The sequence below is a fragment of the Pelodiscus sinensis genome, chromosome 7 (genome assembly GCF_049634645.1).
Source record: "Pelodiscus sinensis isolate JC-2024 chromosome 7, ASM4963464v1, whole genome shotgun sequence".
Lineage (NCBI taxonomy): Eukaryota > Metazoa > Chordata > Testudines > Trionychidae > Pelodiscus > Pelodiscus sinensis.
The window spans coordinates 39101667-39122290 of record NC_134717.1 but is presented as its reverse complement, the minus strand read 5'-3'; the positions used below and the strand labels follow the sequence as shown (position 1 = coordinate 39122290).

The following is a 20624-nucleotide window of genomic DNA, read 5'->3' as shown; positions in this document are numbered from 1 at the left end:
CAATGGGACAACAGCATTACGTCTCTTCTGCTAATAGAAACAAGAGTTGAGAAAAAAATCAAGGCAAGTTATTTATTTAATTAACAGAGCTTCTTTTTATCTTTGTTTATCCATGAACAGTTTACTATTTCCTCAAATGTATTCATTATTTGCCAAATTTCCTTCAAATAATTCTTGACCAACTGCTGGTTCATTGACTATTTGTGAATACATTTCAGATATTGTGACTGCAAAATATCTGAAATTCAAGCAGCATTCCTTAGTTTTGATTCTCTGAGGGGTGGCCGTATTATCCATGAAAGCTTATGCTCTAATAAATCTGTTAGTCTCGAAGGGTATGTCTACACTACAGCGTTATTTTGAAATATCTTATTTCGAAATAGTTATTTTCAAATAGCTTATTTTGAAATAACGCATCTACACACAAAATGCATTTCGAAACAGCGTTTTGCTAATTTCAAAATAGCGCATCCACATTGACTGAATGCTGAATTGCATTTAAGGCCAGCCAGAACCAGGTCCAGCAGGGCATCAGGTCAGGAGTTAGTGTGGCTGCTGCCTGAGGCTATCTGAGGCCTGTGCTTAAAGGAACTACCCCGGACAGCCAGTTCTCAGGTTTCCCTGCTTGTTTGCCTACCTCGATGAGGGACAGCAAAGCATTTTGTCTCTGCGTGCTCTGGTTGCCCTCACTCGGAACACCATAACAGTCTGCAACATGGAGCCAGAGCTGCTCCTGGGCACTCTGGTGCTTCTCGTGGATGCGTTGCTGCGAGCCTGGCTGCACTTTCTGCAGGCTGCCATCTGGGAGGTCCATGGAGGGGGAGGGGGGAGCTGTCAATATCCAGGAGGCCCTGCGGGAGAGCTTCTACCCTGAGGAGCACTAAGAGTCTCCCTGGTCTGCCCCACTGGGGGCTTGTACCTCATTCCTCCCTTACGTCCTTCCACTTACTCCTCCTAACCCCCTTTCCTGATGTCAAATAAAATACACGTATTTTCATGAACACAAACTCTCTTTATTTAACAAAACTGGAGGGGGAGGATGAAACTCTGGTGAGACTCGGGAAAGGAGAGGGTGGATGAGGGGAGGGGGAAACCTGGGAGGAGGGAGCTGGAAGGGGGAAAGCAAGGGGAAGAAGGGGGAGGGGAAGCTCAGGGTTCTTGGTTGGGGATCTCTCGGGACCAACTTGATTTTCATGTAAACCTGCTCCTGGGTTCTCATGTGGCCTTTGGTGACCAGACTGGCAGCTATCCTGCCATAGACGGCCGCGTTCCTCTGTCTAGTACGGAAATCATGGACTTTGGGGGCATCCCCCCCAAACCTGAATAAGGTCTATGATCTCCACCCTGGACCAGGAAGGCGCCCGCCTTTTCCGGGCCCTGGCAGGCTCCTGGGAGCTGGCAGACTGCTTCTGGGGAGCGGTGGAGGGCTGGCTGCCAGTAACTTGCTGGCTCATGTTTTGGGGTCACTGGGTCAGGGGCAGTGTCTGCTGGCTCTGGGCTGGCAGGCTTGGAGCTAGCACAGGCACCGTGGCCGGAGTCAACCCTTTTAATGGCTCTGGGGAGGGAGAGGAGTGTTCTTGGTTGAGGCAGGAGTGGCTACCAGGGCACCCTGGGAAGGCTGGAGGTCCCCTATTTCAATATAAGTGTCTACACAGCACTTATTTTGAAATAGCTATTTCGAATTTGGCTTTATTCCTCATGGAATGAGGTTTACCAAATTTGAAATAAGCGCTCCGCTATTTCGAATTAATTTCAAAATAGCGGTTTGGCTTTGTAGACGCTAGTAAAGTTATTTTGAAATAACTGCTGTTATTTCAAAATAACTTTACTGTGTAGACATACCCTAAGGTACCACAGGACTCCTCGTTGTTTAGTTTTAATTATTAGTCATAAGTCCAAGGTCTAGTGCTACAGTTTCTGTTCTTTGAAAGAATGAATAACTCCGTAAATCAAATCCCTGGTGAGAAAATTGTTATTTAGTCATTCAAAATCTATTATCTAAAAATACAGAATAATTTGTAGAGTTGTTGCAGTCATGTTGGACTCAGGATATTAGACAAAGTGGGTGAGGTACTGGCACAAGCTTGAAAGCTCGTCTCTCTCACCAACGGAAGTTGGTCCAACAAAAGATACTATCTCACCCATCTGTCTCTGAGATATATCTACATTGCATTCCTCCTTTGAGAGAAGAATGCAAATGCAGACAAATGAAATTACAAATGAAGCGCAGATTTGAATTTTCCGTGCTTCATTTGCATAATGGCGTCCGGCCGCTTTTCCAAAACAACATATTTTGAGAAAAAAAATGCGGTCCACACAGGGTTATTTCGAAAAAAGAAATCCTTCCTTCGAAATAACCCTTAAACATCATTTTTTAAGTAGTAAGGGTTATTTCGAAGGAAGAGTTTCTTTTCGAAATAATCTTTTTTTTTCTTGAAATACAGTATTTCGGAAAAGTGGCTGGACGCCATTATGCAAATGAAACACAGGAAATTTAAATCCGCACTTCATTTGTCTGCATTTGCATTCCTCTCTCGAAGGAGGAATGCAATGTAGACATACCCTAATATCCTGGGACCAACATGGCTACTAATACTGCTTGAAATTCAGATACTTCGTAGCCACAACAAACAGCTCATGACCCAGCTATTGAACAAGAATGATTTGAAATAAACTTTTGGTAAATCTTTCTGAATAGATGTTTGTACAGGTCTGTTTGTGATAACTGGCTCATGATATGGACCTGAGCCAGGTCTCAATGAAGTCAGTGGAAATACTTCAGTTGACTTCAGTGATCTTGGATTGGACCTTATGAGAGAAGAGATTAAGGCCCATACAGTGAACTAATTAATTCAGAGACCAGATCAGGTTTGGTTAGCCAGGATAGTTACTTTTGATTGGCTTTCTAGACAGGTTCATAGTTTCATAAATTCCACGGCCAGAAAGGATCATTGTGAGCATTCAATCTGACCTCTTATAGAACACAGACCATAGAACTTCCCCAAAATAATTCCTAGGTTGTAATTACCTCAGGTGACTTGGTTTCTTTTTTAATTAGCTAGTGTTTGTACAATGCATTGAAGATGAAAAATACTTTGTAAGTGAAGCCCAGGACTTCCTTTTCACCATGAGGGAGGCTTAGGAACTAATGGTATATCTACACGGCAATAAAAGACTGTCCCAGGACCGCTAGCTCAGGCTTGTGATCTCTGGCTGGAGCCTAGACTCAGACTCACCCCTCAATGGAGGATCTCTTGATGCACATGGAAAGATGGCTAAATATAATCCCCTAATATACTATGGGTGGAAGTTTTGTGCAATCGTTTGCCTTTACTGTATAGCAGTACTATTCTGATTACTACACTTAAGGTATTGTTAAGAGTATTATCTATGCATAACATAATAAATAGCAGTAAAACAACAGTTACCTTTGTAACAATTTTTGTACAGTATTTATAGTATTTTGTTCATATTTACTATACTATCTATAGAGAATGCTGTAAAAATGGGAGCAACTTTATCTGGGTGCCAAATTTGTAAGGACTACTGTTTTGTATTTGAAATGACAAGTACACACATCTCCCTGGAATCCTTAATGTAGCAATCGATACGGGTCAACTTTTAAGTCACAAAACAGTAAGTGATTTAGCAATATAAGTACTCCTTTATTAACACCTCAATGTGATAATCAGAATATTACCACCATTAGTTGCACTTAGTGCATACAAAGGACAGGAGAAGTCTTCTAGTCCAGTCCCCTGCACTGAAGGCAGGATTATGTATTATCTAGATTATCCCTGCCAGGTGTTTGTTTAACCTGTTCTTAATCTCCAGTGACAAAGAATCCACAACCTTCCTAGGCAATTTATTCCATCACTTAGCTACCTTGACAGTTAGGAAGTTTTTCCTAATATTCAATCTAAACTGCCCTCGCTGCAATTTAAGCCTATTGTTTCTTGTCCTGTCCTCAGAGGGTGAGAAAAACAATTTTTTTAACAGCATTTTAAATACTTGAAAGCTGTATCATGACCTCCCCTCATTCTTCTCTTTGCCAGACTAAACAAACCCAATTTTTTCAATCTTCACTCATAAGTTATGTTTTCTCAACCTTTAATCAGTGTTGTTGCTCTTCTTAAGGCTTTTTCCAATTTGTCTACATCTTTCCTGCAATGTGGCACCTAGAAATGGACACAATACTCCAGTCTTAGTACATTCCTCCTAATGCATCCCAGTTTTCTATTTTTTTGCAACAATGTTCTACTGTTGACTCATATTTACCTTGTGATCCACTATAAATCCCCAAGATTCGTTTTCTACAATACTTGATCCTAGGCAGTCATTTCCCATTTTGTACATGTGCAACTGATTGTTCCTTCCTAAGCAGAGTATTTTGCATTGCTCCTTACCGTAATTTCATCCTAATTAGTTCACACTATTTCTCCAGTTTGTCTAGATCATTTTAAAGTTTAATCCTGATCTCTAAAGCACTTGCAACCCTCTCCTGGCTTGGTACTGTCCAAACTTTATAAGTGTACTCTCTATGGCATTATTTAAATAATTGGTGAAGACATAGAACACAACCAGACCCAGAACTGATCCCTGCATGATCCCACTGGAAATGCCTTTCCAGTTTGACTATGAACCACTCATAATTACTCTCTTTGAATGGTTTTGTAACTAGTTATGCACTCACCTTATAATAGGTTACAAGCAAACTAGAGAAATATGAGAAGGTCATGCAAGACAATATCAAAAGCCTTATTACAGTTGATTTATATCACATCTACCTCTTCTCTCCCAGTCACAAGACTTGTTACTCTGTCAAAGAAAGCTATTAGGTTGGTCTGATATGATTTCTTCTCAACAAATCCATGTTACACACTATGTAGCATTTCCAAAGTGCTGTACTAGTCTTAATTAGTTTTAGCTTGCCACCAGCAAGCTAGGAGATTTACAGTCATATAGGAAGATCACTGCCCGAGAAGCTTGCAATGTAGATTGGCAATGCAGATTAGGAGGTAGAATGAGAAGGTAGAAACACGAGGGATGGGAACATCGAAAAGCTAGGAAAACAGTGCAGCTGAGTGGGGAAATCAGACAAATCTTGGTGGTTACACAACATTTGCATCGATTTGGTTTGGCATTTTTTCGTGGTGGTGAGGGAGAGGGAAGGATAAAAAAGTAAAGATTTTCAGTCACCTAGTTCAGCTGTTTTCAGCCTGTGGCCCCTGGACCACTGGTGGTCTGCAGAGAAGTGGCTGGGCACATGGTGCTGGCTCTCCTCCTATCAGGAGGCCTGTAGAAGTAGCTGTAATTAAGAAGAAGGAGGCACCTTTGATGCACTAGTAGTAACTACTCTACATGAGAGGAAACCGAAGCTGTCCACAGGGACCAGTGCAACTAAAGATACCTGCAGGAGTAGAATGCTTGAGGACATGGGCCATGCAGTATATCCAGGTGGGGAGGAGGACAAGAGATTGATGCCTGGGCAGCATGTGCAGGGGAGAAGGGAACGAGACAAAGGAAGACAGCAAAGGGACGCATGCTTAAAGAAGGACAGGGAAAACAGAAGAGATGGGAAGGGAAGATGAAATTAAGAGTAAAATTTGACATGGGGATTAACTCCTTCAAACGAGACAAACACTTATCACATTAATACATAATTCAGTTTGGTAATATCATCTTGTCATGTAAACAATTGCTAGTTACATCTAAGATGCTATTTGATTACAAGTGGATCCTTGAGACACTCTCTCTATTAAAACGCTATCCATGCTGTGAAAAAGTTTGGGTATCATTGGCCTAACGGTAAAAGGCTTTCGACAGCATACATTCTTGTCAGATTAATTAATTCACAGAACACTCCTAGAAGCTCTGCAAATATCTCATTTCACTGAAAGGGAAACTCATACCACAGAAAAATTAATTTTCACCAGAATGAGTCCATTTTGCTCATGCAGTGATTAGCTTTGGCATCAGTTAGTTGATTTCAGATTAAGAAGATATGCCAAACTTTATTTGAATCATTTAACCTTGGTGGGCTATATTTCTCCTGGGAAAGCTAACACTGCAATATAATTTGAGAGCAGAAAAAACAAAAGTGCTTCCACCTACTTAATCTAATTTAAAAACATTCACAATACCCTTTACTGGTTAAATTTTATATTTTGAGAAAATTTTGTACAGTGTCACTGGAATAGAAAGAAAAGAGCATTTTCAATTACTACCAGGTTAACAGTGATAGCCCCTGTTTGTTAAATGAATACAACAAGGCTTCGGTGCAACTGAGCAATATAATAGGCTGAGCGCATTATGCAATTATCTAGAAATTAAATAGGTACCATTATGGTCAGGAAACTGAAAATGTTTACATTTGACTTCACCTATCTGGATGCAAAGGAGATCTGAACTTTTTCTACTCTTTAAGCAATATTTTATATAACTGCTAAAACCTATGTTTTGCACCAAATGCTGAATCACTTTCCATGGGCATGTAAAGACTGTAATGAATCACAACTGGTAACTAAACTGGGGTCTATCATACACTAGGTGTGGTTGGCACGGAAATAATTTTCAGATGTTTAACATATTTATTAATGCTACTTCTCAGACATTGTTAAATTAGAATAAACCCAAACAATAATGATTAAATCATATATTATTTTGTCATCTCCTTCTACCCCACTAGCTAGTCAGCAGAGAGAATACGAATGAAAATAGTTCCATTTCTCCCCACCAATAATGATACTGTGCCTTCTCAGACTAGACTACTCCAGTATATTTTTAAAAAAGCTTTTAAATAAAGTCACAATAATGATTGTTCTCAAAGTTAAAATGTCACTGCTCTTAACTGATTTTAGAACATAAAGCCTAATATGAGTTCTAAAACAGTATTAATATTGTGGTAGCATCTATTTCTGCCATGGGCTTCACACTAGGATCACGTCACAGGCGGTAAACTGTTAGTGTTAAAGCTGTATTAAAGTGTTACGGTTACTGTTAAAGCAGCATTTTCTGCTGGATCTTCCCTCTTTGCATCTGGCCATGTTCTCTACTATAATCTACTGTTAAATAGCACACAGGAGTTGTGTTTAGCTTTGTAGTGAAGGAAGATGATACTATCTAGTCACCTTTCTTCCTGATTCTATTTGCCTCTGATTTTCATGCTTTGGCCCTTTGTTTCTATAGGGAAGGATTCAAATAAGGCTCTGATCAAAAGTGAGATGACGTTGTTCTCATTTTAGACATAAAAGGATGTTGATACGCACTGCAAAACCACTACACAAAATGGTAATATTGTAACTGTGTTTCGATTGTTTTTGACATTTGCTAGATAATACAGCTCTATATTGGTAATCTGATTCTAGAATTTGGTGTGGAATAGCAGAGGGGATGTGGTCAGACAGAGGGAGATGGGCAGGGAAACATACAAACTAAAGTTTTGTGTATTATGCCTGGCTCTGGCCAGTTATGCCATGGCTTTAATTTAAGACGTGACCTATAAAAAGTTGCCTCATGATTAATGTGAGAAGCCCGTCAATAATTTCAGGTGTCTCAGAGTTTGCTGTGTAGTATGACATTTGGCTGGAGTGTTTCAGAGAAATTTGACAAAATGGTGTGAGGCTTCATTTCTTGATCCTCAACCCAGATTATAAACACTTCAGGCCAACTCCCACACTCCCAAACACCTGACTTGAGTGATGTGACGGGAGGACTCACCCCCACACTCTCGGCCCCCGGAGCCGAGGCCCCGCACCCCGCGCGGATGAGCAGCTGGCACCGGGAGTCCAGCGCGGCGCGGCAGCAGAGGGGCTGGGGGAAACCGGCGCGCCCGACGCGCATGCACAGGGCGGCTGGGGCGATAGCCAGCCGGCGCTAGGACCCCGAGGCGGCAGGGCGGCCGGACACCGAGCGGGGGATTCAAAAGGGGGCCAGGAGGAGCGGGGGGGGCGGAGGACTGGAGAGAGCAGGAGAGGTCCCGCTCTCAGCCTCCTCCGCAGGGCCTGTGGGAGACTCGGCAGGAGGCGGCACGGAGCCCAGATCCTAACAACCAAGGCGGGCGGCCGGACCAGGGAGCAGCGGGACGGGCCGGCGCGGGCCCGGGCCGGCAGCAGGCGCCGGACAGACAGGCGGAGGCCGGGAGGCCGGCGATCCCAGGGACGGCAGGAGCCGCGAGCTCGGCGTCAGCCGACCAAGAGGAGAGGACCGTGGGAGCGGTGAGATAGAGGCCGGGAGCAGGGGCAGCCCAGGACCCAGCGCGGCTCGGGCTTGTGAACTGGGGGCGCCCCAGGATCCCTGAGCAATGGACCCGGTTACAAGTGACATAGCATGGGGGTAAAGGACAGGCAGAACTGGACCCTTCTTATTTTCACATGCCTTGAGAAAGACATTTTCTGAATAGCCACTTTCCCTTGAGAAAAAACTAATTAACTCCAGTGAATTTGGTGAATATTTGGAAAAGAGTTTTGGGTGAAATCAGTCTTCATCTCACCCAAAGCAAGCACAAGCAGGGCTTGGTAAATGTTTGGATTTAAAAAGCATTACAGATAGTCATCTGTGGCTTGTGTTTTCCCTTTGTCCTTGAAAAACATGGCAGACCTACATCTCAAGCTGGCATTCTCCTCTTGGCTTTTCAAATATCTCAGAGCAAGGTTTAAAATATTATTAAAGACTTAAGGTGAGGGCTAAACAAATTAGGCAGCTATCTACTCAAGGAGTGTAAACATGTTATTCTTTTAATAGCATTATAGGCAAATCACACAGAGGAAAATGCATTCAATTTCCATTTGGAGCAGTACAGATAATAAGAACATAAGAAAGGCCATACTGGATCAGAACAAAGGTCCATCTAGCCTCATATCCTCTCTTTTGACATTGGCCAATGCCAGGTGCCCCACAGGGAATGAACAAAACAGGAAATCATCAAGTGATCCCTCTTGTTGCCCATTCCCAATTTCTGGCAAACAGAGGCTAAGGACACCATTCCTGCCCAACCTGGCTAAGGGCCATTGATGGACCAGTTCTTCTTGAATTTGTCTGCAGAGACCTATTCTGTGTTCAAACTGAACCATATCATGGACAAACCATATCATGACTATTTAGTCAGTCATCTGGTGTATCTCTTTTGGCCAAATTTGGTCTTCACCGTTTCTCCCATTTAAACAAATACATGGGAGGATGAAACCATATGGAAAATGCTGGCTCTGCTGTATACTTGGTAGCATGCAGGTGGGAGGAATCTGTGTGCTCCATCCTAGTAAAATGTAACGTGTGACTAAGAAACCTTGATGGGAAAGGGGGAAAAAGATCATCTTAAAAAAACAGACCAATCCCATCCTCAAAAAACACTGAAAGCTTCAACCCAGGATTTGGGTTTCTGTTGAGTTTGTTTTTTAAAATCTCTGAGGTTACTGAATTCATGGGGAGTCTCTGGCTCAAAGCACAGAGATCAGCATAGCACCTCTGGACTCTCTGAGTACTAATGGAGTCTTCTGCATTTCACAGCTGCTGAGATGACTCACAAAAGGTAACTTGCCTTTATCCTGCCTTCATATTAACAAGCCCCCAAAGATCTCATTTTACTGGACTGGAAAAGGATCTGGGGTGACAGCAGGATTGGTATTTGTGTATGTCAACTAGTAATGACATTTGTGTTGGTTGTTCTCTGCAGGGTTACTAAGAATTCTGCTTACCGTTGCATCCTGGTATTAACTGTGCTCTCCAAACACAATGGACAGAAGTGTTATTTCACTGCATCCCTAAAGTGTGCTGCCTGACAGGGTTAGTTCTGGTCTTTTGATCACTAATCAAGAGTTTGGGGTCATGAATGAACTGACGTGGTGTGGGAACTCTCTCACCAACTCCTCCCCTGGGCAAGATGCTCACTTTATAATGGGACTGCTCCTTTCATGTGCACGACTGAGATAGCATTTCATACTGCAGCTTTAAAGCACACTGGAAAGGACTCTCCCTTGGGAAACAGCTGTGCTACTTCCAAATTAGACACAGTGTTTTCAGAAGTGAAAGGATTCCTTCCCCAAAGAGCACATATGCTGCTTCCACAGCACACTCATTCCCAGTTGCTTTAGGAGAAAAAGGCATGAAGCTTTACAATCCTGGATGGCAGCCGCTCTGTTATCAGGCAGACTCCTATGCCATTGGTTTTCTGTGTTTTCCTTCAGACAAAGAAAGTGGTAAAGCATGTGCTGAAAATTAACTAGCTCCCAAGTCACCTGTTGGTCTCCACACACTTACCTGTAGCTGGCTGTCTCCAGCCCACTTCTGCTTTAAAACCAGTTCAGGCCCTGCTCCCTAACTTTTACTATCTAGCCTGTGTGGACTGCCCTGACACTCTATAGCAGTAACCTACTAGGATCTTCTCTAGGGGTATGTCTACACTACCCCACTAGTTCGAACTAGCGGGGTAATGTAGGCATACCGCACTTGCAAATGAAGCCCGGGATTTGAATTTCCCGGGCTTCATTTGCATAAACTGGGTGCCGCCATTTTTAAATCCCTGCTCGTTCGAACCCCATGCAGCGCGGCTACACGCGGCACGAACTAGGTAGTTCGGACTAGGCTTCCTAGTCCGAACTACCGTTACTCCTCATTCCACAAGGAGTAATGGTAGTTCGGACTAGGAAGCCTAGTCTGAACTACCTAGTTCGTGCCGCGTGTAGCCGTGTGGCACGGGGTTCGAACGAGCAGGGATTTAAAAATGGCGGCGCCCAGTTTATGCAAATGAAGCCCGGGAAATTCAAATCCCGGGCTTCATTTGCAAGTGCGGTATGCCTACATTACCCTCCTAGTTCGAACTGGCGGGGTAGTGTAGACATACCCTAGTAAGGTCATCTAGTTACCTCTGCAACCTTTCTTTAATGCTTGTCAGACACAGGCCAGTGCATACAGCTGGCACTCTACTGTAATGCATTTATTTCAAACTAGTCGAGAGCTAAGTACCTGAGGAAGGGGGCAGGTGTACTCACCACAAAGGATATATGCCAAGCCTAGTGACGATGAAGACAATGGCAAACATAAGGAACAGGAGGTCACTCAGTTTTTGACACTTGCAATAGTTTGCCATTTTGGCAGCCTGCAAAAGAGAGGGATGGAGAGAGTTTACTCCAGTTATGTTGACAACTGCAAAAGTCTTACGCTCTGCCTGAGCTGTGATGAGCAATTAAAATGTACATAAGCCACATTTTGATCAAATACAACAAGATTCACATTGTTTTGCTAATGAGTGACCTCACTTCCTCTCTACCACTGAATTGTTAGATTTTCAAAACAAAAATCCATCAAGAGTTACCTGTTACCTCTACCCTATTCCAACCAATTGTTTCTCCCGATCACTCCAGTTTCAAACTCTTGGAGATCATTTCTAAACATGGCATTAGAAACATCCTCTAGCATCTCCCTCTTCTCCTTTCTCTTAGTTTTCAAATACACTACTGTTTTCCCTCTCCCCACTGCCCATGACTGCACGTTCTTCTTTAGCTACTGCCCATCTCCTTCCTTCTCCTGTGGTTTCCAACCTCCTGGGGCCTACTGTCCATAAACACAGCCTCCATTTCTTCATTTCTAGCTCTCTCTTGAATCCTCAGTCTTCTGGCTTTTGCCCCCTCCATTACCCAGAGACTACTTTGAAGGTACTCATAACCTTCTCCTGGCCACACATGAGGACCTGTTCTTTGTACTCCTCCACCTGGAACTCTTTGCGACTTTTGACTAAGCTAGCACTCCTTCCTGTTCCTTCTGTTCCTCATTCTCCGCGTTCATGACTGTATTCTCTTAGGGTACATCTACACCGCAACATTATTTTGGAATAACTGGCGTTATTTCAAAATAACTTAGTCCGCGTCTCCACAGCAGGTAGTTATTTCAAAATACTGTCAAGCTGGAGGACTTCTTACTTCAACTCCTGTAACCCTCATTGTATGAGGAGTAAGGGAAGTTGGAGGAAGAGTGCTCTATTTTGAAGTAAGTGCTGTGTAAATGCTCTCAATTTTGAAATAAACTATTTTGAAATAAGCTATGCAATTGATGTAGCTCAATTTTGCGTAGCTTATTTTGAGTTAAGTCCTGCAGTGTTGACGTATCCTTTGATATATTTGTACTTCAGATAGCTCCTGCACCAAAACTTGATTGCTGCACTTCCTTCCATCTTCTGCATCAATCAGTGCTCTCCTCCTATCCACAGAAAGCACTGCTGCTAAAAGTAATCATCCAATACTCAGAGCGCATCCCTTCAAATATCCCCCATTGGCTTCCTTTTGCCCTCTACATCAGAGTTCAGCTTTTTGTTTTCCCTATCAAAGCCCTGTAGTTCTCCACCTCTGCTTTAACCTGAGCATTCATACGTCTCTCCTGCTGCTTGCTGCCCCATCCACACCTTTTGCCTGCATCTCCCACTTATTTCTGGGCATTCTTTCATGCTGGCTCTCCTGGAATCCCTCCTTGTACCAAGCAACCACTTCTCGATCCACAATCCTCTTTAAAATACTTTTCTTCCCTGAAGTTCAATTACAATATAGACTACAAAATGCACAGTGATTAATTTTTATTATTTATTATAATATTTGCACTGTACAAATGATAAAGAAAGTAGTGTTTTTCAGTTCACCTCATACAAGTCCTGTGGTGGAATCTCTTTACAGTGAAAGTATAACTTATAAATGTAGATTCTGTTTGTTTTGTTTTTGAGTGCAGTTACAAGACAATGTAAAACTTTAGATCCTACAATTCCTACCTCTTGTTCAGCTAATTGCTAAGACAAATAAGTTTGTTTATATTTATGGGAATAATGCAGACTGCTTATTTACAATGTCATTTGACAGTGAGAACAGGTGTTCACATGGCACTTTCGTAGCCAGCATTGAAAAGTATTTATGTGCTGGATGTACTCGACATTTATATGCCTCTACATGCTTTCGTCACCATTCCAGAGGACATGCTTCCATGACCATGATGATGCTAATTAAAAAAGAAATGTGTTAATTAAATTTGTGACAACTCCTTGGGGGAGAATGGTACATCTCTTGCTCTGTTTTACCCCTACTCTGACATATATTTAATATTATAGTAGTCTCAGATGATAACCCAGCACATGTTCATTTTAAGATCACTTTCACAGCAAGTTTGAGAAAATACAAAGAAGGTACCAATGTAAGATTTCTATAAATAGCTGCAGCGCTCAATCCAAGGTATAAGAATCTGAAGTGCCTTCCAAAATCTGAAAGGGGCAAGGTGTGGAGCATTCTTTCAGAAGTCTTGAGAGTAAGCACTCTGATGCAAAAACTTGAACCACCAAAAAAAAGAAAATCAACCTTCTGCTGGTGGAATCTGTCTCAGATGATGAAAATGAACATATATTAGTCCATTCTGCTATGGATCGTTATTTAGCAGAACCAATCATTAATATGGATGCATGTCCTCTAGAATGACAGTTGAAGGGACACACAAATCTTTAGTGCATCTGGCACATAAATTATCTCATGACTCTGGCTACAACAGTGCCATGCTAATGCTGATTTTCACTTTCAGGCAACATTGTAAAGAAGAAACAGAAGGCATTATCTCCTACAATTTGTAATAAAACTTGTTTGAGTGACTGGCTGAACAAAAAGTAGGACTGAATGTTAGCCTAAAGTTTCACATTGTCTTAAAGTTCTTTGACATATCTACATTTGTAAGTTTAACTTTCATGTTAAAGTAATTCATGTTACAGTAATTGTGTTAGGTGAACTGAAAAATACAATTTTTTTTTTTTTTTTTTTTTTTACAGTGCAAGTATTTATAACCAAAAATAAATACAAAGTGAACACTGTATACTTTGTATTCTGTGTTGTAATTGAAATTAATATATTTGAAAATATAGAAAACATGCAAAAATATTTAAATAAAATTGCATTTAAATTTAAATATTTAAATAAATGTCATTCAATTATTATTTAACAGTGCAAAAAACTGAATTTTTAAAACATTAAATGATTAATCACATTTTTTTAAATCGCTTGATAGTTTAGCAAAGATTTCCACATTGTTTTGAGATTGTTGATGTAGCTGAACAAAGCTGTCTATTTTAGAGCTCATGCTTCTGGAAGATGAGACAGTCTCTTCCTCTACACTTCGCACTGCACATATTGATGCCCTCTCAAAGTATAAAAGCCTGAATCAGTGCCCACTGTAATCAGCAGGAGACTCTTCATTGGCTTCTATGGCACTGCATCAGATTCCTACACTTCTAAATATGCAGAAGGCCCAGGCTCATTAACATAGCAATAACAATGAGAAAAACTCCCACATGTATGGACTTAAAATTCTGCACAGAATGCAGGAATACACTCAGATAACTTCTTGAAAGGGTGAGAAATACAGCACTGCTGCAATATATGTGATCATGTTAGCATTCTGACACTGAACTGAAAAAGTATGGAATGATCACATTTAACACTGGAGTTCAAATTCTGAGGTGACTGACACCTGAATAGTCTGGTGTTTGCATAATTTCAGTGTTTTTTCCATTGTATATAGAATTTAAAGGTGATTTGCTAGCTTGAAAACTAGGAAGCTGAAGGAATACTGAAAAAGCCCCCAGCTCTACTCAAATAGACTAAAATAAGACTTCAATGCTACCTAAAGAGATCTATAAAATCATTCACATCTGCTATTCAAACTGATATTTCACAGCTGAGATTCAGATAAATAGAATGTTACCACTTCAGATATCAGTCTATAAAGCAGAGTTATAGTTACAATTCAGTGATTTTTAGACTAAAAATCCAACTAGAAAAAGGGCCAAATTTCCAAAACCATCTAGAGCAGAATTGGTTGTGTCCTTTTGTGTTTATATTGCTGTACAGCCTTTTGCTGAGATCATGCCAGATTTCAAATTAAGCAGGGGCGAGCTGACTCAGTACTTGGATGAAATAGCTGTAGAAAGTGGTGAGGGTGATTTGTTTGATGGAATTTGTCCATTTGAGTTAGTAATGAGCAACACAAAGTGTGGAAAACACGTACGCTGCTCCAGGCACTTGCTTTTGGAAGTCAGTCACGTAAAACTAAGGCCCTGGGCACTTGTGGTCATTAACAATCCCATGACACTTTCTGTAAGAGTTGGTACTATTCAGGTAATTATACTCTCCTGAATTCCCCCTGCAGCTTCAATATAGTGTATAAATATTCTCCTTCACTTGCTGTCCTAAAATTTGTAAAACAGCTGCTGTTTTTTACCCTAGTTTTGACTGAATTTCATATATAGCCCCTCTGCTGTGTGATTTAAAAAATCCCTAGGGGTGGCTGGTTTTTTTTGGAGGTTCAATTTTGTGAGTATAAATAAGAGGTTACAGACATCTATGTAATGTATCAAGTTCCTATCAATCAGGTAGCAAGCTGTCCACCAACCTTCAACTCTACCAGTGAGCATGCCTTAGGGGGCCAGATTTTAAAAATTTGTCTTTCATGGTTATAAAGCATTTTACTGATTCTCAGATGAAAGAAGTGTAAAGGGTTGTTATTAATAAGTTTCTACAGATAGAGCCTCATGTTTTATATGGGAAACAGTTCTGTTTTCTGCTCATGCTAATGCAGTAGCACAGAGATGCGATGGAAGCTTCATTTCAATTAAAAAACAAAACAAAACAGTTTTAAAATTAATAGTCTGAAAATAAACAATAGAATCGGTGCAGTGAGCCTTTCCTGATTTACTGTGATATTTAATTAAATGTATTTCATATTATCCAACCTTTCTGGGCTTTCATATGCCAAAGAATTTGCACAGACATTTCACTGTGTTGAGGTGTCAGAGCTTCTGGTAGCTGAGTACATGTTAGCTGGGGATTTTGGCTCTGTGGTGAGGTGACAGATAATTTGGGATCATGAGATAGACATTTGTGAGATGTCTCTGCTAAATGACTGGCAGTTAATATTTTGACATTTAAACTGTCATTTTTAGACTTCAGACATAACAGTTCACTGAGATGAATGGGCCAGTTCACACCTCTTAGAAGTATTGTTTTAGACTTTAGTTCTGCAACACAATTCAAGGGTGACAATTCTACAAATCAGTTCTGTGGTCTCTCTGAGAGGAAATCATTCATTGGGCCTTTGTTTTAGATGTTCAAAATATTATTGAGTTATCACAGAGCTTTTCACATGCCATTAGTGTTGTAGTTATATAGGTCTGAGACACATTAGACACTTCACTTAGCAGTAATTCTTACCCAGCCTTTGGACATGAAAATGACAGAAGGAATTGTTTGACTTGGACACACAGTGCATCTCCTTTTCTTTTTGAAAGGTATCATTGTATGCACAGTGCAACCAGAATTTGACAGAAAAGGGCACAGTTTAATATGCACTTAAAAGTCAACATCTATGCTAGAGCAATAATTAACAAACGTGCTTTCACAAATGTGTACTAGAACTGAAAGTTTCACAATATTCATGAACTAAGCAATAAATGACCATATTTTCAAAGGTATTTAGACACTTAAAATTCAGACAGATATTTAGTGGGATTTTCAAAAGCACTTAAGCAAGTTAGGCAACTTAGCTCCCATTGGCAAATTCGATACTTAACTCCCAATGAAATCAAACTAGGCACTTAAGATGTTCAGGCAAAATCACACAAGATGCCTACATACCTTTGAAAATCTGGCCTGAACCCTAACAGAAAGCCAGGATTTTTTTTTTTTTGCAGTCAAAACAGAATGTTGTGTCAAAACTAGAGATGTTAAAATGTGTTTATTTAGATAAACATGTAATCACTGAAAAATTCAGCAGTTACACATTTATACGTGTGTGTGGTGGGGGAGGCAACTCCCATGGAGTTGTATCAGAGGCAGCAGCGTGGGCGGAAGTCGAGGGAAGGGCTGTGTTAACAGTGAAGGTTAACTGATGAGCTCGGGCTCATCAGTTAACTGTGTATATATATACACACACTTTCATATCCCTAAGCAAAATAGTCTGTGGAAACTGCTTTTCTTCTCTACAGAATACCAGAGTTGAAAATAGCAAATGCTTTGCTGACCAGCAAGGCAAGACTAGCTTTTCCTGTGGTAGATCTGTTTTCCCCTGAACAGCCATTCCCTTAGTACTGCTTTGTAGTCAGCAATGATTATCAGTTTAAGGTCACTGGAAAAGAACTGGAATATGACCTGCAAGCCCAGAAACAAGAATGCTACCAATTCAGTTATACACTTCAAACAAATGCTTTTCTGTTGTTAAGCATGGCTCTCTTCCCTCATATTTTAGGTTGGGCTCTTATGCTTAAAATAAAATGCCAATGCTTAAAATAAAATAAAATAAAATAAAATAAAATAAAATAAAATAAAATAAAATAAAATAAAAAGCATATCAACCTCAACAGTTTGCTGAACCTTTAATGTCTGTCATTCCAGCATTCCAGTAATTTCTATTTAATTTTCTTAGAAAAATTAGTACTGACTGGACTGTACAGTCAAGCAAAAATAATCTGCCTTTAAGTTATGGTTTTCACCAGCTGACCAGCATTTTTTAAAAATCTATCTTTCAAGTATTTGGGTGATGAACAGATTTTATGGTGCCCAGGGCCTTGGTGGTTCTGAAACAAACCCTTTAAAATGTGGCTTTTTGTAGTACAGGTAAGGGAAGTGAGGACAGTACTGGTGAATTCATGGCTACATGGATGTAGATCCAAAATATTTCTAACTCACAAGGCTGGATTTAAAATATTGGGGGAGGGGGGAGATGCCCACTGCTTGCTATGCTCGTCAAACCCCTATCTTTGGGGGTAAGCAAGCCTGGCTCTCCTCCCAGTGGCCGCACCAGCCCTGGCCTCTTGCCCCACCCTGACCTCTAGGGAGGGGAGTTCCAGACCCAACCCTGGGAACCCCAACCGCAGCCTTGGCCACAGCCCTGGCCCCTCTGCCTCCCTCATCTCCCGGCCCCAACCTCCTTCCCAGCCTCTCGGCCCCCCCCGCAAGCTGCAGTCAAAGCTGGCAGGTGGCTCCCATGATGTTGGGAGTCATCCTTCCCCCAGCCATGCTAAGCCTGGAGCTCCTCCACTGCCCCACCGCACAGGGTGGTGCTTGTTCTGGACCCCCTGCCCTCCCAGGGGTTCCTAGGTAGCATACACATGAGGGTGGTGAGTGGAAGCCAGCCTGAAAACTTCCTCACAGCCTCCTAGATATCCCTTCTCTCTGCCTCCCAGAGTAAGTCTACACTGCACAGTTATTTCAGAATAAGCTATTCCGGAATAGTTATTCTGAAATACCTTAATTTGAAATAAAATGCCTACATTGCAGGGGAGCCTCAAAATTAGTCCGAGGCAGACTTCCCTAATGTAGACATGCTACCTTGATTTACAGCCTCAGGAGAAATAACTTAGAATGGCCCAGGTGAGCGGCTATTTCGAAATAGCAGAAGTGGAGCATCTATACATGCCTTATTTTGAAATAGCTATTTTGGAACAGGCGTTATTCTTCGCAGAATGAGGTTTATGGAAGTTGGAATAATCTATTTCAAAATTATTTAGAAATAATGGAATTCCTGTGTAGACACTCGCATAGTTATTTCAGAATAATGGCTATTATTCCGAAATAATTTTGCTGTGTAGACACCGCTGCAGAGTGCAGTGAGGGCAGGGATAAGGGATCCCCAGGGGTGCTGGAGCACATGGCACTCCAAACCCTGGCAATGCAGTTCTCCGTTCCGCAGCAGGCAGCAGCCTGGTTGGGGTGTTTTCCCTTTGAAACCTACATTTTACGTCAAGCTTCAAAACCAACAGACAAAAATAAATAAAAAGCCAACTAGCCAAATACCTGCACTGCACATCCCAGTCTAAAAAATAAGAATTGCAAAGTTTCATTTTAATAATCTGACAGCTCTGGAGACCGATGCCCATTATCCTCAGAACAGGGACATTTCCTGCCACTGTGACTCAGGCTAGAGCTGGAGAGCACAATTCTCAGATTAGATGGTAATTCAGTACAAAGCTTTCTCAAAATGTAATCATTCTTCTGAGCTAGCCACTAAGGCAGCTAATTATGCAGCGTCTGTGCTCATGTGTCCCGTCGGCTAGGAAATGGGGCGGGCAGTAGAATTTCCACACAGCGTATCACATTCCTAGTCCAAGCCCTGGTCTACACTAGGGAGTTATTTTGAAATAACTCCCCTTTATTTTGAAATAACAAGCAGAGTGTCCACACTACTGAGCCCGTTATTTCAAAATAAGGAGTTGGTTATTTCAAAAGAATTCCACCTGTTTTCCTTGGGGAATAAGTTTATTTCAAAATAGTTATTTTGGAAGTTATAGACACACCCTGAGTGTCAACACCAGAGGGAGTGAGAGGCACTAGACACTGACAGATTGACTCTGATTCGTGCACTGCAGCACGGACCTCAGAGACCTAGGTTCAAAGCCCAGATCAGAAAATCCTTAACCTAGAGTTAAAATGCACTGTGCATGTGTAACCCACACATAATAGTATGGTTCACCATCCCATGCAGTGGCACCTAGACCACAGCAACAGATAAGAAAAAGACACTTCCCTAGCATGGGCTGAGAGCCAGTTGGCTTTTAACTCAAAGAGTAGAAGCTCTTATAAAGGTCCAGAGGTCGCAGGTTCAAATCTGCCAGGTGGCAGTTACACTTGCTCAAGCCCAGGGTTTCCTGACACAAGTCACCTGACTTGAATCCCACTAACCCTAAGCTTACATTGCTGTGTAGACATTGCATCAGGGGCCATTACAGCAGCTGGAGATTAGCTGGGCCTGAGGGAACTCTCACCGTGCATTGTTTCCCCTGACGGCGCCCTTGATGCTGATGGCTGCATGGAAGGAGAGACATGGGATCTGCTACAATTGCTCTACACCACCTCAGAATTCATCTACACTTGAGCTTTTCTCTAGTAGATAAATAAGCCACCTTTAAGGAACAAGGCTGTGCCAACATACAGTGTGTGATTTTTCAAAAAGCATCATTACTCTTTTAGTAAGGCTAATTTACTGTTTGTACAAGATAGGTCCTGATGACACATGAACAATCTCACCTCTAGCAAAATGTCAGCTGCATCATGAAGACATAAGGTCATGGCTCCTATTCGTGTCAAATTGGTTACATATGAAAAGGATATCAAAATGACGGTTACAATGTGATGCGTAAACATGATGCTGAAATCCTACAGTGGCAAGAAGAGGAGAAAAACAACACAGTGAGATATTGTGCAGCAGATTCAGCATCTTTACAAAAATGGATGGGTGACTTTTAAAGTTTAAACTCAGGGTTAGAGGTTACAATACTCAAAACTCCCGCATAATTCTTTTAACTGGGTGCACATTCAATACACATAATTATTCATTTACTTTAAATTAAACAAAAGTTACTGTATGTAGGGTAAATATAAATAGATTAGTAAGAGTTATGCAGCACTTTCTTTTCACAGTTCATAATAAATAAATGTAAGGAAGTAAAAGCTTTTATTAGTCAAAATTATTTATAAAAGGCATATGTACATACAAGTCAATTTTATACCATTTTTCTTATGCCCTAGCCAGCTTACAACATGCAAAACAATGCAGCCCCAAATCACTTATGAGCAACAGCTCAGACACTGTTACAAGCTTTTGAGTACACCTTCAGGGTA

At 41.4% G+C, this 20624-nt stretch overlaps 1 protein-coding gene across 1 annotated transcript in view; it reads right to left on the bottom strand.

Annotated features, from left to right (window-relative positions):
• Window positions 1-20624, bottom strand: part of CERS6 (ceramide synthase 6) — a 261049-nt gene that overhangs the window by 23946 nt on the left and 216479 nt on the right. Inside the window, exons 7-8 of the mRNA XM_006135774.4 lie at window positions 20031-20159; window positions 10986-11092 (exon numbers count right to left, since the gene is read on the bottom strand). Coding sequence (XP_006135836.1) covers window positions 10986-11092; window positions 20031-20159 — 236 coding nt within the window. The remainder of the gene's footprint in view (window positions 1-10985; window positions 11093-20030; window positions 20160-20624) is intronic.